Source organism: Bufo bufo, chromosome 7 (assembly GCF_905171765.1).
Source record: "Bufo bufo chromosome 7, aBufBuf1.1, whole genome shotgun sequence".
Classification (NCBI taxonomy): domain Eukaryota; kingdom Metazoa; phylum Chordata; class Amphibia; order Anura; family Bufonidae; genus Bufo; species Bufo bufo.
In genome coordinates, this window is record NC_053395.1 from 232,805,623 (window position 1) to 232,829,052 (window position 23,430).

Below are 23,430 nucleotides of genomic sequence, written 5' to 3' on the forward strand. Positions count from 1 at the left end.
CCCGTTGCGCTGCCATTTGCATAGGCTCCTCCCCTAATTACCAGAAAATTGCAGAAAAACATGCAACGCCCTGTACACACATTATTCCGCTCTGGTGTCGCGTTTATTCCGCTTTTCAATCCACGTGTGATCTGAGAAGACGCGGTGGCGGCAGAATGCTCCTCAGGGGGCACAGACTGCGTCTCCCTCGGCTCCCAGTAGAACAGCGCCACCCGGTGGCCATAATACCATTAGCGTTTAATGATGAAGGCCTTCGCTCTTCTTCTCTTTGGCAGAACACGTACACCAACGCCGACAAGTTACTGGAGGCGGCGGAGCAGCTCGCTCAGACCGGCGAATGTGACCCGGAGGAGATCTACAAGGCGGCCCGGCATCTGGAGGTGCGGATCCAGGACTTTGTCCGGAGGGTGGAACAGAGGAAGCTGCTGCTGGACATGTCGGTGTCCTTCCACAGTCACACTAAGGAGGTAAGAGCCGCAGAGCATCGCGTCTCCTGGGGAGTCTCTCAGGGCACAAATCGTCTCATTCATTGTAATCTCAGGTTCACACGTAGATTATAAAGTTATCTCCAGAGAAGCTGGGCAGGGAGCCGATCAGTTCCCAGGGGCCACTCAGTCTGTGTTATAGGGCCACAGCTCCTCCTGCTCTATGTGATGGTGCAGGGAGCCGATCAGTTCCCAGGGGCCACTCAGTCTATGTTATAGGGCCCCAGCTCCTCCTGCTCTATGTGATGGTGCAGGGAGCTGATCAGTTCCCAGGGGCCACGCAGTCTGTTATAGGGCCACATCTCCTGCTCATGGTGTAGATCTGTGTCAGATATTAATATCTGTGTCTTTCTCACTGGATGTTCCAGTTATTTTTCTAATTTTGCCGCCCGGATCCTGGGAGATGATTGTCTGCAGACGTAATTAAAGCTTCTTAATTAGGACATTGTCTTTTTTGGACTTTAATGAGGTTTTGATGACACAAGAGGACGGAGGACGTTACAAGGTCACAAAACCTGAACGCAGTCAAATACAGAGAAATAAATTCACAGAAAACCTGAAAACTAGGACAGGGGGTAAAATAGTCCACAGCTGTAGCCAGAGGACAGATACGTGTGACCCGGCTCCTAAAGAGAGCTGTCTGTGTATAGCAGGTGTCGGGGATGCAATATCCAGAGGGACACGTGTGAATAGTACCACGAATAAACAGCCCCAACTTCACAATGTAGAGAGCAGGAGCACCCTGGGGAGCAGGAGCACCCCGGGGAGCAGGAGCACCCTGAAGAGCGGGGAACAGGAGCACCCTGGGGAGCGGGGAGCAGGAGCACCCTGAAGAGCGGGGAACAGGAGCACCCTGGGGAGCGGGGAACAGGAGCACCCTGGGGAGCGGGGAACAGGAGCACCCTGGGGAGCGGGGAACAGGAGCACCCTGGGGAGCGGGGAACAGGAGCACCCCGGGGAGCTGGGAACAGGAGCACCCCGGGGAGCTGGGAACAGGAGCACCCCGGGGAGCTGGGAACAGGAGCACCCCGGGGAGCTGGGAACAGGAGCACCCCGGGGAGCTGGGAACAGGAGCACCCCGGGGAGCTGGGAACAGGAGCACCCCGGGGAGCTGGGAACAGGAGCACCCCGGGGAGCTGGGAACAGAACCATCCTGAAGAGCGATACTTTTGGGGCTCCACTTCAGTGACCCGGCTCCTAAAGAAAACTGTCTGTGTATAGCAGGTGTTGGAAATGGAATATCCAGAGGGACACGTTTGAATAGTACCACGCTGGAAAGCAGAGAACAGAACCACCCTGAAGAGCTGCCCCCAGCCATCAGTCCTGCAACAGCCCGTGGGCAGACAAATGTAACAGTGAAATAGGAGTGTGAGAGGTGCAGGGTCCATCCCAATAATCCTGACCAGTACTATGCAGACATAATGGCAGATGATCCTATCAGACTGAGCGCAAAGAGACAATCCGCAACCATGGCAGAACGTTACAATGTACGTCAGCATTAACAGTGCCGAAATGATACATTTGTCAATAATGAGGATGATTGTAACAATGTAATAGCGTCCAAAGATGGCAGCGATACGTGTGGGCTCCATTTCAGTGATGGGAATGGGATTTCCAGAGAGACACGTGTGAATAGTACCACGAATAAACAGACCCAACTTCACAATGTAATGACTAGTATGTAGAGATCATGTGTACACACAGCTACCGACCGTAACATGCTCCGCGGAGCACCAGACGACTCGCACGCTGACATGTGCTCATGTTGGAGCTCTTCCTTTCTCATTTCGGTGGTGTCTTCTGTCTCTCCCTTTTCCTCTCAGTGGTGTCTTCTGTCTCTTCCTTCTCCTCTCAATGGTGACTTCTGTCTCTTCCTTCTCCTCTTGCTCGTGTCTTCTGTCTCTTCCTTCTCCTCTCGCTGGTGTCTTCTGTCTCTTCCTCCTCTCGCTGGTGTCTTCTGTCTCTTCCTCCTCTTGCTGGTGTCTTCTGTCTCTTCCTCCTCTCGCTGGTGTCTTCTGTCTCTTCCTCCTCTCGCTGGTGTCTTCTGTCTCTTCCTCCTCTCGCTTGTGTCTTCTGTCTCTTCCTCCTCTCGCTGGTGTCTTCATTCTCTTCCTCCTCTCGCTGGTGTCTTCTGTCTCTTCCTTCTCCTCTTGCTGGTGTCTTCTGTCTCTTCCTTCTCCTCTTGCTGGTGTCTTCTGTCTCTTCCTTCTCCTCTTGCTGGTGTCTTCTGTCTCTTCCTTCTCCTCTTGCTGGTGTCTTCTGTCTCTTCCTTCTCCTCTTGCTCGTGTCTTCTGTCTCTTCCTTCTCCTCTCACTGGTGTCTTCTGTCTCTTCCTTCTCCTCTTGCTCGTGTCTTCTGTCTCTTCCTCCTCTCGCTGGTGTCTTCTGTCTCTTCCTCCTCTCGCTGGTGTCTTCTGTCTCTTCCTCCTCTCGCTGGTGTCTTCTGTCTCTTCCTCCTCTCGCTTGTGTCTTCTGTCTCTTCCTCCTCTCGCTGGTGTCTTCTGTCTCTTCCTTCTCCTCTCGCTGGTGTCTTCTGTCTCTTCCTTCTCCTCTCGCTGGTGTCTTCTGTCTCTTCCTTCTCCTCTCGCTGGTGTCTTCTGTCTCTTCCTTCTCCTCTCGCTGGTGTCTTCTGTCTCTTCCTTCTCCTCTCGCTGGTGTCTTCTGTCTCTTCCTTCTCCTCTCGCTGGTGTCTTCTGTCTCTTCCTTCTCCTCTCGCTGGTGTCTTCTGTCTCTTCCTTCTCCTCTCGCTGGTGTCTTCTGTCTCTTCCTTCTCCTCTCGCTGGTGTCTTCTGTCTCTTCCTTCTCCTCTCGCTGGTGTCTTCTGTCTCTTCTTTCTCCTCTTGCTGGTGTCTTCTGTCTCTTCCTTCTCCTCTTGCTGGTGTCTTCTGTCTCTTCCTCCTCCTCTCGCTGGTGTCTTCTGTCTCTTCCTTCTCCTCTTGCTGGTGTCTTCTGTCTCTTCCTTCTCCTCTTGCTGGTGTCTTCTGTCTCTTCCTTCTCCTCTTGCTGGTGTCTTCTGTCTCTTCCTTCTCCTCTTGCTGGTGTCTTCTGTCTCTTCCTTCTCCTCTTGCTGGTGTCTTCTGTCTCTCATTTTTCCCTTTCTACTTCTCAGCTCTGGACTTGGATGGAGGATCTGCAGAAGGAGTTGCTGGAGGATGTGTGTGCCGACTCTGTAGATGCCGTCCAGGAGCTCATCAAACAGTTCCAGCAGCAGCAAACGGCCACACTGGACGGGACCCTCAATGTCATTAAGGAGGGAGAAGATCTCATCCAACAACTCAGGTGGGTGCTAATGGTGATGGTGAAGGAAGGCTGAATCCCAGGGGGCCTTTATGTACTTGCAGATGAGGAGGAGCAGCCACATTTTAGGGGGCCTGTTCTGACGTGGTGCAGAGCTGAGTTCTGTTCTGTATGATGAGATGTGCTGCAGAGCTGAGTTCTGTTCTGTATGATGAGACGTGGTGCAGAGCTGAGTTCTGTTCTGTATGATGAGACGTGCTGCAGAGCTCAGTTGTGTTCTATATGATGAGATGTGCTGCAGAGCTGAGTTCTGTTCTGTATGATGAGACTTGCTGTGGAGCTCAGTTGTGTTCTATATGATGAGACGTGCTGCAGAGCTGAGTTGTGTTCTGTATGATGAGACGTGATGCAGAGCTGAGTTCTGTTCTGTATGATGAGACGTGCTGCAGAGCTGAGTTCTGTTCTGTATGATGAGACGTGCTGCAGAGCTGAGTTCTGTTCTGTATGATGAGATGTGCTGCAGAGCTGAGTTCTGTTCTGTATGATGAGACGTGCTGCAGAGCTCAGTTCTGTTCTGTATGATGAGACGTGCTGCAGAGCTGAGTTCTGTTCTGTATGATGAGACGTGCTGCAGAGCTGAGTTCTGTTCTGTATGATGAGACGTGCTGCAGAGCTGAGTTCTGTTCTGTATGATGAGACGTGGTGCAGAGCTGAGTTGTGTTCTGTATGATGAGACGTGCTGCAGAGCTGAGTTCTGTTCTGTATGATGAGACGTGCTGCAGAGCTCAGTTCTGTTCTGTATGATGAGACGTGGTGCAGAGCTGAGTTCTGTTCTGTATGATGAGACGTGCTGCAGAGCTCAGTTGTGTTCTGTATGATGAGACGTGCTGCAGAGCTCAGTTCTGTTCTGTATGATGAGACGTGCTGCAGAGCTCAGTTCTGTTCTATATGATGAGACGTGCTGCAGAGCTCAGTTCTGTTCTATATGATGAGACGTGCTGCAGAGCTGAGTTCTGTTCTGTATGATGAGACGTGGTGCAGAGCTGAGTTCTGTTCTGTATGATGAGACGTGCTGCAGAGCTCAGTTGTGTTCTATATGATGGGATGTGCTGCAGAGCTGAGTTGTGTTCTGTATGATGAGACGTGCTGCAGAGCTCAGTTGTGTTCTATATGATGAGACGTGGTGCAGAGCTGAGTTCTGTTTTATATGATGAGACGTGCTGCAGAGCTCAGTTCTGTTCTATATGATGAGACGTGCTGCAGAGCTGAGTTCTGTTCTGTATGATGAGACGTGGTGCAGAGCTGAGTTCTGTTCTGTATGATGAGACGTGCTGCAGAGCTCAGTTGTGTTCTATATGATGAGATGTGCTGCAGAGCTGAGTTGTGTTCTGTATGATGAGACATGCTGCAGAGCTCAGTTGTGTTCTATATGATGAGACGTGGTGCAGAGCTGAGTTCTGTTTTATATGATGAGACGTGCTGCAGAGCTCAGTTGTGTTCTATATGATGAGACGTGCTGCAGAGCTGAGTTCTGTTCTGTATGATGAGACGTGCTGCAGAGCTGAGTTCTGTTCTGTATGATGAGACGTGCTGCAGAGCTCAGTTGTGTTCTATATGATGAGACGTGCTGCAGAGCTCAGTTGTGTTCTATATGATGAGACGTGCTGCAGAGCTCAGTTGTGTTCTATATGATGAGACGTGCTGCAGAGCTCAGTTGTGTTCTATATGATGAGACGTGCTGCAGAGCTGAGTTCTGTTCTGTATGATGAGACGTGCTGCAGAGCTCAGTTGTGTTCTATATGATGAGACGTGCTGCAGAGCTGAGTTGTGTTCTGTATGATGAGACGTGCTGCAGAGCTCAGTTGTGTTCTATATGATGAGACGTGGTGCAGAGCTGAGTTGTGTTCTGTATGATGAGACGTGCTGCAGACCTGAGTTCTGTTCTGTATGATGAGACGTGCTGCAGACCTGAGTTCTGTTCTGTATGATGAGACGTGCTGCAGAGCTCAGTTCTGTTCTGTATGATGAGACGTGCTGCAGAGCTCAGTTCTGTTCTGTATGATGAGACGTGGTGCAGAGCTGAGTTCTGTTCTGTATGATGAGATGTGCTGCAGAGCTGAGTTCTGTTCTGTATGATGAGACGTGGTGCAGAGCTGAGTTCTGTTCTGTATGATGAGATGTGCTGCAGAGCTCAGTTCTGTTCTGTATGATGAGACGTGGTGCAGAGCTGAGTTGTGTTCTGTATGATGAGACGTGCTGCAGAGCTGAGTTCTGTTCTGTATGATGAGACATGCTGCAGAGCTCAGTTGTGTTCTGTAGGATGAGACGTGCTGCAGAGCTCAGTTCTGTTCTGTATGATGAGACGTGCTGCAGAGCTCAGTTCTGTTCTATATGATGAGACGTGCTGCAGAGCTCAGTTCTGTTCTATATGATGAGACGTGCTGCAGAGCTGAGTTCTGTTCTGTATGATGAGACGTGGTGCAGAGCTGAGTTCTGTTCTGTATGATGAGACGTGCTGCAGAGCTCAGTTGTGTTCTATATGATGAGATGTGCTGCAGAGCTGAGTTGTGTTCTGTATGATGAGACGTGCTGCAGAGCTCAGTTGTGTTCTATATGATGAGACGTGGTGCAGAGCTGAGTTCTGTTTTATATGATGAGACGTGCTGCAGAGCTCAGTTCTGTTCTATATGATGAGACGTGCTGCAGAGCTGAGTTCTGTTCTGTATGATGAGACGTGGTGCAGAGCTGAGTTCTGTTCTGTATGATGAGACGTGCTGCAGAGCTCAGTTGTGTTCTATATGATGAGATGTGCTGCAGAGCTGAGTTGTGTTCTGTATGATGAGACATGCTGCAGAGCTCAGTTGTGTTCTATATGATGAGACGTGGTGCAGAGCTGAGTTCTGTTTTATATGATGAGACGTGCTGCAGAGCTCAGTTGTGTTCTATATGATGAGACGTGCTGCAGAGCTGAGTTCTGTTCTGTATGATGAGACGTGCTGCAGAGCTGAGTTGTGTTCTGTATGATGAGACGTGCTGCAGAGCTCAGTTGTGTTCTATATGATGAGACGTGCTGCAGAGCTCAGTTGTGTTCTATATGATGAGACGTGCTGCAGAGCTCAGTTGTGTTCTATATGATGAGACGTGCTGCAGAGCTCAGTTGTGTTCTATATGATGAGACGTGCTGCAGAGCTGAGTTCTGTTCTGTATGATGAGACGTGCTGCAGAGCTCAGTTGTGTTCTATATGATGAGACGTGCTGCAGAGCTGAGTTGTGTTCTGTATGATGAGACGTGCTGCAGAGCTCAGTTGTGTTCTATATGATGAGACGTGGTGCAGAGCTGAGTTGTGTTCTGTATGATGAGACGTGCTGCAGACCTGAGTTCTGTTCTGTATGATGAGACGTGCTGCAGAGCTCAGTTCTGTTCTGTATGATGAGACGTGCTGCAGAGCTCAGTTCTGTTCTGTATGATGAGACGTGGTGCAGAGCTGAGTTCTGTTCTGTATGATGAGATGTGCTGCAGAGCTGAGTTCTGTTCTGTATGATGAGACGTGGTGCAGAGCTGAGTTCTGTTCTGTATGATGAGATGTGCTGCAGAGCTCAGTTCTGTTCTGTATGATGAGACGTGGTGCAGAGCTGAGTTGTGTTCTGTATGATGAGACGTGCTGCAGAGCTGAGTTCTGTTCTGTATGATGAGACGTGCTGCAGAGCTCAGTTCTGTTCTGTATGATGAGACGTGCTGCAGAGCTGAGTTGTGTTCTGTATGATGAGACGTGCTGCAGAGCTGAGTTCTGTTCTGTATGATGAGACGTGCTGCAGAGCTCAGTTCTGTTCTGTATGATGAGACGTGCTGCAGAGCTGAGTTGTGTTCTGTATGATGAGACGTGCTGCAGAGCTGAGTTGTGTTCTGTATGATTAGACGTGCTGCAGAGCTCAGTTCTGTTCTGTATGATGAGACGTGCTGCAGAGCTGAGTTGTGTTCTGTATGATGAGACGTGCTGCAGAGCTGAGTTGTGTTCTGTATGATGAGACGTGCTGCAGAGCTCAGTTGTGTTCTATATGATGAGACGTGCTGCAGAGCTGAGTTGTGTTCTGTATGATGAGACGTGCTGCAGAGCTGAGTTCTGTTCTGTATGATGAGATGTGCTGCAGAGCTGAGTTGTGTTCTGTATGATGAGACGTGATGCAGAGCTGAGTTGTGTTCTGTATGATTAGACGTGCTGCAGAGCTCAGTTCTGTTCTGTATGATGAGACGTGCTGCAGAGCTCAGTTCTGTTCTATATGATGAGACGTGCTGCAGAGCTGAGTTCTGTTCTGTATGATGAGACGTGCTGCAGAGCTGAGTTCTGTTCTGTATGATGAGACGTGCTGCAGAGCTCAGTTGTGTTCTATATGATGAGACGTGCTGCAGAGCTCAGTTGTGTTCTATATGATGAGACGTGCTGCAGAGCTCAGTTGTGTTCTATATGATGAGACGTGCTGCAGAGCTCAGTTGTGTTCTATATGATGAGACGTGCTGCAGAGCTGAGTTCTGTTCTGTATGATGAGACGTGGTGCAGAGCTCAGTTGTGTTCTATATGATGAGACGTGCTGCAGAGCTGAGTTGTGTTCTGTATGATGACACGTGCTGCAGAGCTGAGTTGTGTTCTATATGATGAGACGTGGTGCAGAGCTGAGTTGTGTTCTGTATGATGAGACGTGCTGCAGAGCTGAGTTCTGTTCTGTATGATGAGACGTGCTGCAGAGCTCAGTTCTGTTCTGTATGATGAGACGTGCTGCAGAGCTCAGTTCTGTTCTGTATGATGAGACGTGGTGCAGAGCTGAGTTCTGTTCTGTATGATGAGACGTGCTGCAGAGCTCAGTTCTGTTCTGTATGATGAGATGTGCTGCAGAGCTGAGTTCTGTTCTGTATGATGAGACGTGCTGCAGAGCTGAGTTCTGTTCTGTATGATGAGACGTGCTGCAGAGCTGAGTTGTGTTCTGTATGATGAGACGTGGTGCAGAGCTGAGTTGTGTTCTGTATGATGAGACGTGCTGCAGAGCTGAGTTCTGTTCTGTATGATGAGACGTGCTGCAGAGCTCAGTTGTGTTCTATATGATGAGACGTGCTGCAGAGCTGAGTTGTGTTCTGTATGATGAGACGTGCTGCAGAGCTCAGTTCTGTTCTGTATGATGAGACGTGCTGCAGAGCTCAGTTCTGTTCTGTATGATGAGACGTGCTGCAGAGCTGAGTTCTGTTCTGTATGATGAGACGTGCTGCAGAGCTCAGTTGTGTCCTATATGATGAGACGTGCTGCAGAGCTCAGTTCTGTTCTTTGTGATGAGACGTGCTGCAGAGTTGAGTTCTGTTCTGTATGATGAGACGTGCTGCAGAGCTCAGTTCTGTTCTGTATTATGAGACGTGCTGCAGAGCTGAGTTCTGTTCTGTATGATGAGACGTGCTGCAGAGCTCAGTTGTGTCCTATATGATGAGACGTGCTGCAGAGCTCAGTTGTGTCCTATATGATTAGACGTGCTGCAGAGCTCAGTTCTGTTCTGTATGATGAGACGTGCTGCAGAGCTCAGTTGTGTTCTGTATGATGAAACGGTGCAGGCTGAGTTTGTTTTGTGCTCGACAGGGACTCGGCGGTGTCCAGCAATAAAGCTCCGCACAACAGCTCCATCAGTCACATCGAGTCTGTTCTGCAGCAGCTGGACGAAGCTCAGGTTCAGATGGAAGAACTTTTCCATGAGAGGAAGATAAAGTTGGACATCTTCCTGCAGCTGCGGATCTTCGAGCAGTACACCATCGAGGTGAGTCATGTGACGGCGCTATTTTTTGGGCGCAGTGTTTCTATACGTCTGTAAGGAGAAACAATGGTAATAAAACCATGGAAGAAACCGCTGAAAAAACACTTGTGTCAATTCGGCCGTATGTGCGGTGGCTCCTCGTCGGATGCCTCCGCCATTATTATAATGGACTCCGTTGGCGAGCTGCGACGGACGTGCTTAATTGCGCTAATTGCATCAGGACGTCTCGCGTTTGCTAATTTTGTGTAATAACATTTATTTAGATAATTAGTTCTCGCTTTCTTCATTCAGCAGCAGAATAGTTTCAGAACGTGAGCAGATTGTACGTTGAGGCGATGGGTCTGCGCTGGGGTGCGGGGCACTCGGGGTTCAGCGGGCTGTCGGGCACTCTGCACTCAGGTGCACGTACTGCGCGGCCTCTGGTGATGGGTCTGCGCAGGGGTGCGGGGCACTCGGGGTTCAGCGGGCTGTCGGGCACTCTGCACTCAGGTGCACGTACTGCGCGGCCTCTGGTGATGGGTCTGCGCAGGGGTGCGGGGCACTCGGGTTTCAGCGGGCTGTCGGGCACTCTGCACTCAGGTGCACGTACTGCGCGGCCTCTGGTGATGGGTCTGCGCTGGGGTGCGGGGCACTTGGGGTTCAGCGGGCTGTCGGGCACTCTGCACTCAGGTGCACGTACTGCGCGGCCTCTGGTGATGGGTCTGCGCAGGGGTGCGGGGCACTCGGGGTTCAGCGGGCTGTCGGGCACTCTGCACTCAGGTGCACCTACTGCGCGGCCTCTGGTGATGGGTCTGCGCAGGGGTGCGGGGCACTCGGGGTTCAGCGGGCTGTCGGGCACTCTGCACTCAGGTGCACCTACTGCGCGGCCTCTGGTGAAGGGGCTGCAGGGACTCGGCCCAGTGGATGTCTACTTACTGACTGTTTCAGGGGGTCACATATTATCCCCAGCATTAGGCAGAGGCATTATTGGAAGGCCAGGGAGGTGCTGACAGTTGGAGCCAGGCCCAGACAGGTGAGCAGGTAGTTAGATGTAGCAGAGCTGAGTCAGTTTTTTCATATGACTGCAGATATATTTTTTGGTCTGTGCTCAAGGACCTGTTACTGTATGTTATATGTGGTGCTCTGCTACATCTGTAAATGATATAAATGACCGCTATGTAGGTGACGGCTGAGCTGGACGCCTGGAACGAAGATCTTCTCCGTCAGATGAATGACTTCAACACAGAAGACCTAACCCTCGCAGAACAGCGGCTGCAGCGGCACAAGGAGCGTAAACTAGCCATGAACAACATGACATTCGAAGTCATCCAGCAGGGACAGGACCTTCACCAGTACATCATGGAGGTGCAAGCGTCAGGTAAGTGGCTGTGAAATCCTGGTCCTCCAGTGTCCACACGAAAGGGATTTGTCATTGCTACCTCAGCTGGAGAGTAAAATGGAGATGACAAGTGAGATGTAAAATATCTGAGGAGCTAGAGGTGAAAGTAGAAAAAGTGGCCACATATGTCGTAGGTAGGTACTGGTGGATCATAACATTATACAAGTTGTAGGTCGGCTTTGGAGTGGATGAGGTTGAAATGTCTTCATGGTGGCAGTCTAGATGTGGTCAGAAGATGTTGAGGTGTAGATGAGGTGTAGTTGGGGTCTGGATGAGATTTAGCTGAGGTCTGGTAGAGATGTAGATGAGATGTAGTTGAGGTGTAGATGAGATGTAGTTGAGGTGTAGATGAGATGTAGCTGAGGTCTGGATGTGGTGCAGTTGAGGTGTAGTTGGGGGTCTGGATGAGATGTAGCTGAGGTCTGGATGAGATGTAGTTGGGGGTCTGGATGAGATGTAGCTGAGGTCTGGATGAGATGTAGTTGGGGTCTGGATGAGATGTAGCTGAGGTCTGGATGAGATGTAGTTGGGGTCTGGATGAGATGTAGCTGAGGTCTGGATGAGATGTAGTTGGGGTCTGGATGAGATGTAGTTGGGGTCTGGATGAGATGTAGTTGGGGTCTGGATGAGATGTAGTTGAGGTGCAGTTGAGGTCTGGATGAGGTGCAGTTGAGGTCTGGATGAGATGTAGCCGAGTTCTGGATGAGGTGCAGTTGAGGTCTGGATAAGGTACAGTTGAGGTCTGGATGAGATGTAGCTGAGTTCTGGATGAGGTGTAGTTGAGGTGCAGTTGAGGTCTGGATGAGGTGCAGTTGAGGTCTGGATGAGATGTAGCAGAGTTCTGGATGAGGTGCAGTTGAGGTCTGGATGAGATGTAGCTGAGTTCTGGATGAGGTGTAGTTGAGGTGCAGTTGAGGTCTGGATGAGATGTAGCTGAGTTCTGGATGAGGTGTAGTTGAGGTCTGGATGAGATGTAGCTGAGGTCTGGATGAGGTGCAGTTAAGGTCTGGATGAGATGTAGCTGAGTTCTGGATGAGGTGTAGTTGAGGTCTGGATGAGATGTAGCTGAGGTGTAGTTGAGGTGCAGTTGAGGTCTGGATAAGGTACAGTTGAAGTCTGGATGAGATGTAGCTGAGTTCTGGATGAGGTGTAGTTGAGGTCTGGATGAGGTACAGTTGAGGTCTGGATGAGATGTAGCTGAGTTCTGGATGAGGTGTAGTTGAGGTGTAGTTGGGGTCTGGATGAGATGTAGCTGAGGTGTAGTTGAGGTGCAGTTGAGGTCTGGATAAGGTACAGTTGAGGTCTGGATAAGGTACAGTTGAGGTCTGGATGAGATGTAGCTGAGTTCTGGATGAGGTGTAGTTGAGGTGTAGTTGGGGTCTGGATGAGATGTAGTTGAGGTGCAGTTGAGGTCTGGATGAGGTGCAGTTGAGGTCTGGATGAGATGTAGCTGAGTTCTGGATGAGGTGTAGTTGAGGTCTGGATGAGGTGCAGTTGAGGTGTAGTTGAGGTCTGGATGAGGTGCAGTTGAGGTCTGGATGAGATGTAGCTGAGTTCTGGATGAGGTGTAGTTGAGGTGCAGCTGAGGTCTGGATGAGGTGCAGCTGAGGTCTGGATGAGATGTAGCTGAGTTCTGGATGAGGTGTAGTTGAGGTGCAGTTGGGGTCTGGATGAGAAGTAGCTGAGTTCTGGATGAGGTGTAGTTGGGGTCTGGATGAGATGTAGCTGTTCTGGATGAGGTGTAGTTGAGGTCTGGATGAGATGTAGCTGAGGTGTAGTTGAGGTGCAGTTGAGATCTGGATAAGGTACAGTTGAGGTCTGGATGAGATGTAGCTGAGTTCTGGATGAGGTGTAGTTGAGGTGTAGTTGGGGTCTGGATGAGATGTAGTTGAGGTGCAGTTCAGGTCTGGATGAGGTGCAGTTGAGGTCTGGATGAGGTGTAGTTGAGTTCTGGATGAGGTGTAGTTGAGTTCTGGATGAGGTGTAGTTGAGTTCTGGATGAGGTGTAGTTGAGCTCTGGATGAGGTGTAGTTGAGGTCTGGATGAGGTGCAGTTGAGGTCTGGATGAGATGTAGCTGAGGTCTGGATGAGGTGTAGTTGAGGTGCAGTTGGGGTCTGGATGAGATGTAGCTGAGTTCTGGATGAGGTGTAGTTGGGGTCTGGATGAGATGTAGCTGTTCTGGATGAGGTGTAGTTGAGGTCTGGATGAGATGTAGCTGAGGTCTGGATGAGGTGTAGTTGAGGTGCAGTTGGGGTCTGGATGAAATGTAGCTGAGTTCTGGATGAGGTGTAGTTGAGGTGTAGTTGGGGTCTGGATGAGATGTAGTTGAGGTGCAGTTGAGGTCTGGATGAGGTGCAGTTGAGGTCTGGATGAGGTGTAGTTGAGTTCTGGATGAGGTGTAGTTGAGCTCTGGATGAGGTGTAGTTGAGGTCTGGATGAGGTGTAGTTGAGGTCTGGATGAGGTGCAGTTGAGGTCTGGATGAGGTGCAGTTGAGGTCTGGATGAGGTGCAGTTGAGGTCTGGATGAGATGTAGCTGAGGTCTGGATGAGGTGTAGTTGAGGTGCAGTTGGGGTCTGGATGAGATGTAGCTGAGTTCTGGATGAGGTGTAGTTGGGGTCTGGATGAGATGTAGCTGTTCTGGATGAGGTGTAGTTGAGGTCTGGATGAGATGTAGCTGAGGTCTGGATGAGGTGTAGTTGAGGTGCAGTTGGGGTCTGGATGAGATGTAGCTGAGTTCTGGATGAGGTGTAGTTGAGGTGTAGTTGGGGTCTGGATGAGATGTAGTTGAGGTGTAGTTGAGGTGCAGTTGAGGTCTGGATGAGGTGCAGTTGAGGTCTGGATGAGGTGTAGTTGAGTTCTGGATGAGGTGTAGTTGAGGTCTGGATGAGGTGTAGTTGAGGTCTGGATGAGGTGCAGTTGAGGTCTGGATGAGATGTAGCTGAGTTCTGGATGAGGTGTAGTTGGGGTCTGGATGAGATGTAGCTGGTCTGGATGAGATGTAGCTGAGGTCTGGATGAGGTGTAGTTGAGGTGCAGTTGGGGTCTGGATGAGATGTAGCTGAGTTCTGGATGAGGTGTAGTTGGGGTCTGGATGAGATGTAGCTGTTCTGGATGAGGTGTAGTTGAGGTTCAGTTGGGGTCTGGATCAGATGTAGCTGCGGTGTGGATGAGGTGCAACTGGGTGTACCTGAGATGGGTTGGTGCCTGACATTGTCCTCGGTCTTCTCAGTGGATAACTGCATGGCGCCTCTTGCTTGTTCGCCCTTCTCCAGGCATTGAGCTGATCTGTGAGAAGGACATAGACCTGGCCACACAGGTGCAGGAGTTGTTGGAGTTCCTCCATGAGAAGCAGCATGAACTGGAGCTGAACGCAGATCAGACCCACAAGCGCCTGGAGCAATGTCTGCAGCTGCGCCACCTACAGTCCGAAGTCAAGCAGGTTTGTCCCTTAAGGTCCAATGTGAAAGTCAGAGAACTTTACATAGCAAGGAGACCCCTGTGTATTATACCAGGAGGACTGGGGGTCTTATTACACCCCTGTGTATTATATCAGGAGGACTGGGGGTCTTATTACACCCCTGTGTATTATACCAGGAGGACTGGGGGTCTTATTAGACCCCTGTGTATTATACCAGGAGGACTGGGGGTCTTATTACTCCCCTGTGTATTATATCAGGAGGACTGGGGGTCTTATTACCCCCCTGTGTATTATATTAGGAAGACTGAGGGTCTTATTACTCCCCTGTTTATTGTATCAGGAGGACTGGGGGTCTTATTACTCCCCTGTGTATTATATTAGAAGGACTGGGGGTCTTATTACACCCCTGTGTATTATATTAGGAGGACTGGGCGTCTGATTACACCCCTGTGTATTATATTAGGAGGACTGGGGGTCTTATTACACCCCTGTGTATTATATTAGGAGGACTGGGGGTCTTATTACACCCCTGTGTATTATATTAGGAGGACTGGGGGTCTTATTACTCCCCTGTGTATTATATTAGGAGGACTGGGGGTCTTATTACTCCCCTGTGTATTATATTAGGAGGACTGAGGGTCTTATTAGTCCCCTGTGTATTATATTAGTAGGACTGAGGGTCTTATTAGTCCCCTGTGTATTATATTAGTAGGACTGGGGGTCTTATTACTCCCCTGTTTATTATATTAGGAGGACTGGGGGTCTTATTACTCCCCTGTGTATTATATTAGGAGGACTGAGGGTCTTATTACACCCCTGTGTATTATATTAGGAGGACTGAGGGTCTTATTACTCCCCTGTGTATTATATCAGGAGAACTGGGGGTCTTATTACACCCCTGTGCATTATATCAGGAGGACTGGGGGTCTTATTACACCCCTGTGTATTATATTAGGAGGACTGGGGGTCTTATTACACCCCTGTGTATTATATTTGGAGGACTGGGGGTCTTATTACTCCCCTGTGTATTATATTAGGAGGACTGGGGGTCTTATTACTCCCCTGTGTATTATATTAGGAGGACTGGGGGTCTTATTACTCCCCTGTGTATTATATTAGGAGGACTGGGGGTCTTATTACACCCCTGTGTATTATATTAGGCCGACTGGGGGTCTTATTACACCCCTGTGTATTATATTAGGAGGACTGGGGGTCTTATTACTCCCCTGTGTATTATATTAGGAGGACTGAGGGTCTTATTAGTCCCCTGTGTATTATATTAGGAGGACTGGGGGTCTTATTACTCCCCTGTGTATTATATTAGGAGGACTGGGGGTCTTATTACTCCCCTGTGTATTATATCAGGAGGACTGGGGGTCTTATTACTCCCCTGTGTATTATATCAGGAGGACTGGGGGTCTTATTACACCCCTGTGTATTATATCAGGAGGACTTGGGGTCTTATTACTCCCCTGTGTATTATATTAGGAGGACTGGGGGTCTTATTACACCCATGTGTATTATATTTGGAGGACTGGGGGTCTTATTACACCCCTGTGTATTATATTTGGAGGACTGGGGGTCTTATTACACCCCTGTGTATTATATTTGGAGGACTGGGGGTCTTATTACTCCCCTGTGTATTATATTAGGAGGACTGGGGGTCTTATTACTCCCCTGTGTATTATATTAGGAGGACTGGGGGTCTTATTACTCCCCTGTGTATTATATTAGGAGGACTGGGGGTCTTATTACTCCCCTGTGTATTATATTAGGAGGACTGGGGGTCTTATTACTCCCCTGTGTATTATATTAGGAGGACTGGGGGTCTTATTACATCCCTGTGTATTATATTTGGAGGACTGGGGGTCTTATTACACCCCTGTGTATTATATTTGGAGGACTGGGGGTCTTATTACACCCCTGTGTATTATATCAGGAGGACTGGGAGTCTTATTGCACCCCTGTGTATTATACCAGGAGGACTGGGGGTCTTATTACACCCCTGTGTATTATACCAGGAGGACTGGGGGTCTTATTACACCCCTGTGTATTATATCAGGAGGACTGGGGGTCTTATTACACCCCTGTGTATTATATTAGGAGGACTGAGGGTCTTATTACTCCCCTGTGTATTATACCAGGAGGACTGGGGGTCTTATTACTCCCCTGTGTATTATATTAGGAGGACTGAGGGTCTTATTACACCCCTGTGTATTATATTAGGGGGACTGGGGGTCTTATTACTCCCCTGTGTATTATACCAGGAGGATTGGGGGTCTTATTACACCCCTGTGTATTATATTAGGGGGACTGGGGGTCTTATTACTCCCCTGTGTATTATACCAGGAGGACTGGGGGTCTTATTACTCCCCTGTGTATTATATTAGGAGGACTGAGGGTCTTATTACACCCCTGTGTATTATATTAGGAGGACTGGGGGTCTTATTACTCCCCTGTGTATTATATTAGGATGACTTAGGGTCTTATTACTCCCTTGTGTATTATATTAGGAGGACTGGGGGTCTTATTACACCCCTGTGTATTATATTAGGAGGACTGAGGGTCTTATTACTCCCCTGTGTATTATATTTGGAGGACTGGGGGTCTTATTACACCCCTGTGTGTTATATTTGGAGGACTGGGGGTCTTATTACACCCCTGTGTATTATATTTGGAGGACTGGGGGTCTTATTACTCCCCTGTGTATTATATTAGGAGGACTGGGGGTCTTATTACTCCCCTGTGTATTATATTAGGAGGACTGGGGGTCTTATTACTCCCCTGTGTATTATATTAGGAGGACTGGGGGTCTTATTACTCCCCTGTGTATTATATTAGGAGGACTGGGGGTCTTATTACACCCCTGTGTATTATATTTGGAGGACTGGGGGTCTTATTACATCCCTGTGTATTATATTTGGAGGACTGGGGGTCTTATTACACCCCTGTGTATTATATTTGGAGGACTGGGGGTCTTATTACACCCCTGTCTATTATATCAGGAGGACTGGGAGTCTTATTGCACCCCTGTGTATTATACCAGGAGGACTGGGGGTCTTATTACACCCCTGTGTATTATACCAGGAGGACTGGGGGTCTTATTACACCCCTGTGTATTATATCAGGAGGACTGGGGGTCTTATTACACCCCTGTGTATTATATTAGGAGGACTGGGGGTCTTATTACTCCCCTGTGTATTATATTAGGAGGACTAAGGGTCTTATTACTCCCCTGTGTATTATACCAGGAGGACTGGGGGTCTTATTACTCCCCTGTGTATTATATTAGGGGGACTGGGGGTCTTATTACTCCCCTGTGTATTATACCAGGAGGATTGGGGGTCTTATTACACCCCTGTGTATTATATTAGGGGGACTGGGGGTCTTATTTTTCCCCTGTGTATTATACCAGGAGGACTGGGGGTCTTATTACTCCCCTGTGTATTATATTAGGAGGACTGAGGGTCTTATTACACCCCTGTGTATTATATTAGGATGACTTAGGGTCTTATTACACCCCTGTGTATTATATTAGGAGGACTGGGGGTCTTATTACTCCCCTGTGTATTATACCAGGAGGACTGGGGGTCTTATTACTCCCCTGTGTATTATATTTGGAGGACTGGGGGTCTTATTACTCCCCTGTGTATTATATTAGGACTGGGGGTCTTATTACTCCCCTGTGTATTATATCAGGAGGACTGGGGGTCTTATTACTCCCCTGTGTATTATATTAGGAGGACTAAGGGTCTTATTACTCCCCTGTGTATTATACCAGGAGGACTGGGGGTCTTATTACTCCCCTGTGTATTATATTAGGGGGACTGGGGGTCTTATTACTCCCCTGTGTATTATACCAGGAGGATTGGGGGTCTTATTACACCCCTGTGTATTATATTAGGGGGACTGGGGGTCTTATTTTTCCCCTGTGTATTATACCAGGAGGACTGGGGGTCTTATTACTCCCCTGTGTATTATATTAGGAGGACTGAGGGTCTTATTACACCCCTGTGTATTATATTAGGATGACTTAGGGTCTTATTACACCCCTGTGTATTATATTAGGAGGACTGGGGGTCTTATTACTCCCCTGTGTATTATACCAGGAGGACTGGGGGTCTTATTACTCCCCTGTGTATTATATTTGGAGGACTGGGGGTCTTATTACTCCCCTGTGTATTATATTAGGAGGACTGGGGGTCTTATTACACCCCTGTGTATTATATTTGGAGGACTGGGGGTCTTATTACTCCCCTGTGTATTATATCAGGAGGACTGGGGGTCTTATTACTCCCCTGTGTATTATACCAGGAGGACTGGGGGTCTTATTACTCCCCTGTGTATTATATTTGGAGGACTGGGGGTCTTATTACACCCCTGTGTATTATATTAGGAGGACTGGGGGTCTTATTACACCCATGTGTATTATATTAGGAGGACTGGGGGTCTTATTACACCCCTGTGTATTATATTAGGAGGACTGGGGGTCTTATTACTCCCCTGTGTATTATATTAGGAGGACTGGGGGTCTTATTACTCCCCTGTGTATTATATTAGGAGGACTGGGGGTCTTATTACACCCCTGTGTATTATACCAGGAGGACTGGGGGTCTTATTACACATTATTGGGGGGGTGATGCTTTTCCTTTGTCTCGTCGGTCGCCCTGAGATCTCCATTGGGCCTTCCCTCTCGGCTCCTGTCTTACATCTGAGGACACAACTGACAAAGATTGGGAATCTGGACGATGAGTCCGGGCTGTGGCCCCCAATCAGATGAAGCCGGAGCCATGTCTCCCACGTCCAGTCCTGACTGGGTCCAGCCGTCCCCTCAGATTGTGGGAGGTTCTGGCCCCAGAGGTCCCCTGTAGATGGGGTCTTACGAGATGTTCAGACCCTGCTGTCTCCATATGCCGCCATATCTCGCACTGACAACCCCTGTCTGGCTGTGGTAGCCGCTCTGTTGGTTGTCACACTATCCAGTTACAGTCCTGAATGGTCGGCCTCAAGCCTCTGACAAACCTGAAGGTTCAGCTTCCGGGGAGGAGGTTGTCAGTGACGGGGGACATGTCGTCTCTCTTCCAGGTGTTGGGATGGATCCGCAATGGAGAGTCCATGTTGAACGCCAGCCTGGTGAACGCCAGCTCGTTGTCAGAGGCCGAACAGCTCCAGAGGGAACATGAGCAGTTCCAGATGGCGATTGAGGTGAGCGGATGGCGGGCGGGGGAGAGGGCGCGGCAGAGCATTACCCATCGTAACATAGCAGGGAGCAATAGCCTGCGTATGGCTGCCCTATAAGCAGCTTTCCCCTTGACACTGTAATAGTAATAACTGTCCTGCAGTGTAGAGACAGTGAGGCGTCTCGTGGTGCCTCGTGGTGCCTCATTTCTCAGCTCTCTGTTCTCTTGGCACAGTCTCTCTTCCACGCCAGCTCCTTACAGAAGACTGTGTGTAGAGACAGTGGGGCGTCTCGTGGTGCCTCGCCGTGCCTCGTTTCTCAGCTCTCTGTTCTCTTGGCACAGTCTCTCTTCCACGCCAGCTCCTTACAGAAGACTGTTTGGCGCCCCCTGCAGTGTAGAGACAGTGAGGCGTCTTGTGGTGCCTCGTTTCTCAGCTCTCTGTTCTCTTGGCACAGTCTCTCTTCCACGCCAGCTCCTTACAGAAGACGCATCAGAGCGCCCTGCAGGTGCAGCAGAAGGCTGAGGCGCTGCTCCAGGCCGGCCACTATGACGCTGACGCCATCAGGGAGTGCGCAGAGAAGGTGGCCATGCACTGGCAGCAGCTGATGCTGAAGATGGAGGATCGGTTGAAGCTGGTCAATGCCTCGGTGGCCTTCTACAAAACATCTGAGCAGGTCAGGAGCACCCGTATATTTGGGGCAGGGGCGATTGCATTGGCGGTCTCAGGGGCCGCTCCTCCTGGGCGCTCTCATTTATTTTCTGCCGTCCTGATCTAGGTGTGCAGCGTCCTGGAAAGTCTGGAGCAGGAATACCGCAGGGACGAGGACTGGTGCCGCGGACACGATAAACTGGGGCCAGTGACCTCCGACGGGGACCACGTGATGCCACTGATCAGCAAGCACTTGGAACAGAAGGAAGCCTTCCTCAAGGTGAGGGGGGCCATATTCAGGGGAGGGTCCCGCTCCTCATCTACCCCATGAATAACCGACCCCGATATGTGGGCGGGGCTTATAGAACCCGACTAAATTACCCTCTTGTACAGACCTGCATTATAAGGGGCAGCATGTGTCTGCATCAGGGGCCCCTGTGCGGTCCGTGTGCCTCTCGCCTTGTTATTTTGCCTGTGATTTCTCTCCCCTCTGCAGGCTTGCACATTGGCGCGGAGAAACGCCGAGGTTTTCTTAAAATATATTCACCGTAACAATGTCAGCATGCCGGGAGTGGCCCCGCATACCCGAGGGCCCGAACAACAGGTCAAAGGTAAGTGTGCCCCAACACATGGAGCAGCCATGTCTGACCTCTCTTCCTGGACTGCAGGGGGCGCCGGATGTGGTTCATGGGGGTCAGTAGTGTGGGGGTCATGTCCAGCCTTCTGCGCCCCATAGAGACCCCTCTTCTCCTCACTGTGTCAGGTGACTACCCGGCATGAAACGCGTCTGCGCTCAGCCCTCCATTGGCTCCAGGGGTTCTGGAGATTTTCCCTGAATTGTTAATGATCGCAGCTCCGGAGTCCGGCATTTTATTGGATTAGCTGATGTTAAGCTGCAGAACGGAAGAGATTACTGGTAATGCCAGAAACGCGCGGCAGATCCTATTTAGGTGCCATAGAGATTGCTGGCAGGATGTCAGCGTGTGCCCGCATGTCTCCTATATCAGACCGCACTCTCCCGGATTAGACTGCCAGTCAGTTAACGGTGTGCAACAGATATTGGGTTCAGATGAAACCATTAATCCCCCCCCAAAGTCTGTGCTGGGTATGTGGGGTACCAGGACTGTACCAATACGGCAGGGTGGGGTACCAGGAGTGTATTGATACGGCAGGATGGGTACCAGGAGTGTATTGATACGGCAGGGCGGGGTACCAGGAGTGTACCAATACGGCAGGGTGGGGTACCAGGACTGTACCGAGACGGCAGGGTGGGTACCAGGAGTGTACCAATACGGCAGGGTGGGGTACCAGGAGTGTATTGATACGGCAGGGCGGGGTACCAGGAGTGTACCAATACGGCAGGGTGGGTACCAGGAGTGTATTGATACGGCAGGGTGGGGTACCAGGAGTGTACCGATACGGCAGGGTGGGTACCAGGAGTGTATTGATACGGCAGGGCGGGGTACCAGGAGTGTACCAATACGGCAGGGTGGGGTACCAGGACTGTACCGATACGGCAGGGTGGGTACCAGGAGTGTATTGATACGGCAGGGCGGGGTACCAGGACTGTACCAATACGGCAGGGTGGGGTACCAGGAGTGTATTGATACGGCAGGGTGGGTACCAGGAGTGTATTGATACGGCAGGGTGGGGTACCAGGAGTGTACCGATACGGCATGGTGGGTACCAGGAGTGTATTGATACGGCATGGTGGGTACCAGGAGTGTATTGATACGGCATGGTGGGTACCAGGAGTGTATTGATACGGCATGGTGGGTACCAGGACCAGGAGTGTACCGATACGGCAGGGTGGGGTACCAGGAGTGTATTGATACGGCAGGGTGGGGTACCAGGAGTGTACCGATACGGCAGGGTGGGTACCAGGAGTGTATTGATACGGCAGGGTGGGGTACCAGGAGTGTATCGATACGGCAGGGTGGGTACCAGGAGTGTATTGATACGGCAGGGTGGGGTACCAGGAGTGTACTGATACGTCAGGGTGGGGTACCAGGAGTGTACCGATACGTCAGGGTGGGTACCAGGAGTGTACCGATACGGCAGGGCGGGGTACCAGGAGTGTACCGATACGGCAGGGTGGGGTACCAGGAGTGTACCGATACGGCAGGGCGGGGTACCAGGAGTGTACCGATACGGCATGGTGGGGTACCAGGAGTGTACCGATACGTCAGGGTGGGGTACCGGGAGTGTACCGATACGGCATGATTGGGTACCAGGAGTGTACCGATACGGCAGGGTGGGGTACCAGGAGTGTACCGATACGGCAGGGCGGGGTACCAGGAGTGTACCGATACGGCAGGGCGGGGTACCAGGAGTGTATTGATACGGCAGGGTGGGGTACCAGGAGTGTACCGATACGTCAGGGTGGGGTACCAGGAGTGTACCGATACGGCAGGGCGGGGTACCAGGAGTGTATTGATACGTCAGGGTGGGGTACCGGGAGTGTATTGATACGGCAGGGTGGGGTACCAGGAGTGTATTGATACGGCAGGGTGGGGTACCAGGAGTGTACCGATACGGCAGGGTGGGGTACCAGGAGTGTATTGATACGGCAGGGTGGGGTACCAGGAGTGTACCGATACGTCAGGGTGGGGTACCGGGAGTGTACCGATACGGCATGATTGGGTACCAGGAGTGTACCGATACGGCAGGGTGGGGTACCAGGAGTGTACCGATACGGCATGGTGGGGTACCAGGAGTGTACCGATACGTCAGGGTGGGGTACCAGGAGTGTACCGATACGGCAGGGTGGGGTACCAGGAGTGTACCGATACGGCAGGGCGGGGTACCAGGAGTGTACCGATACGGCATGGTGGGGTACCAGGAGTGTACCGATACGGCATGGTGGGGTACCAGGAGTGTACCGATACGGCATGGTGGGGTACCAGGAGTGTATTGCTATGTGGGGGTGCTGGGTGTGTTGGGTACCAGGGGTGTATGGATATGTAGTGATGGACGAACATCGGCCGGGACATTTCATGAACGCGATCAGATCTTCGTGAATCACGCGTTCGCGGCGGCCCCATTCACTTTAATGGCAGACGAACCTGAAAAACCTTCAGCTCATATTTGCAGCCAAGAACCACTTCCTATAAGTGCAGAGGTCGTCCCCCAACACGGACACGGACCAGAGGGGGTCAGTGGCAAACATTCCCACAAAAAATATGTATCTTAATCAGGGGCCATTTTTATGCGTCTTAAAGGGAAACTCTCTGAAATGTGCCCTGACGGAGCCTAGGAAATGTTATTTTAGGCCACGGGAGTGCGGGCCACAAACA

The 23,430-nt window shown here is 50.5% G+C and overlaps 1 protein-coding gene across 6 annotated transcripts in view; it reads left to right on the forward strand.

Annotated features, from left to right (window-relative positions):
• Window positions 1-23,430, forward strand: part of KALRN (kalirin RhoGEF kinase) — a 270,877-nt gene that overhangs the window by 112,763 nt on the left and 134,684 nt on the right. For all 6 annotated transcript variants that reach the window (XM_040439928.1, XM_040439929.1, XM_040439930.1 and 3 more), the window contains exons 11-19: window positions 276-467; window positions 3,594-3,763; window positions 9,337-9,511; window positions 10,670-10,865; window positions 14,160-14,326; window positions 19,391-19,510; window positions 19,941-20,159; window positions 20,262-20,414; window positions 20,631-20,745. In XM_040439928.1, coding sequence (XP_040295862.1) covers window positions 276-467; window positions 3,594-3,763; window positions 9,337-9,511; window positions 10,670-10,865; window positions 14,160-14,326; window positions 19,391-19,510; window positions 19,941-20,159; window positions 20,262-20,414; window positions 20,631-20,745 — 1,507 coding nt within the window. The remainder of the gene's footprint in view (window positions 1-275; window positions 468-3,593; window positions 3,764-9,336; window positions 9,512-10,669; window positions 10,866-14,159; window positions 14,327-19,390; window positions 19,511-19,940; window positions 20,160-20,261; window positions 20,415-20,630; window positions 20,746-23,430) is intronic.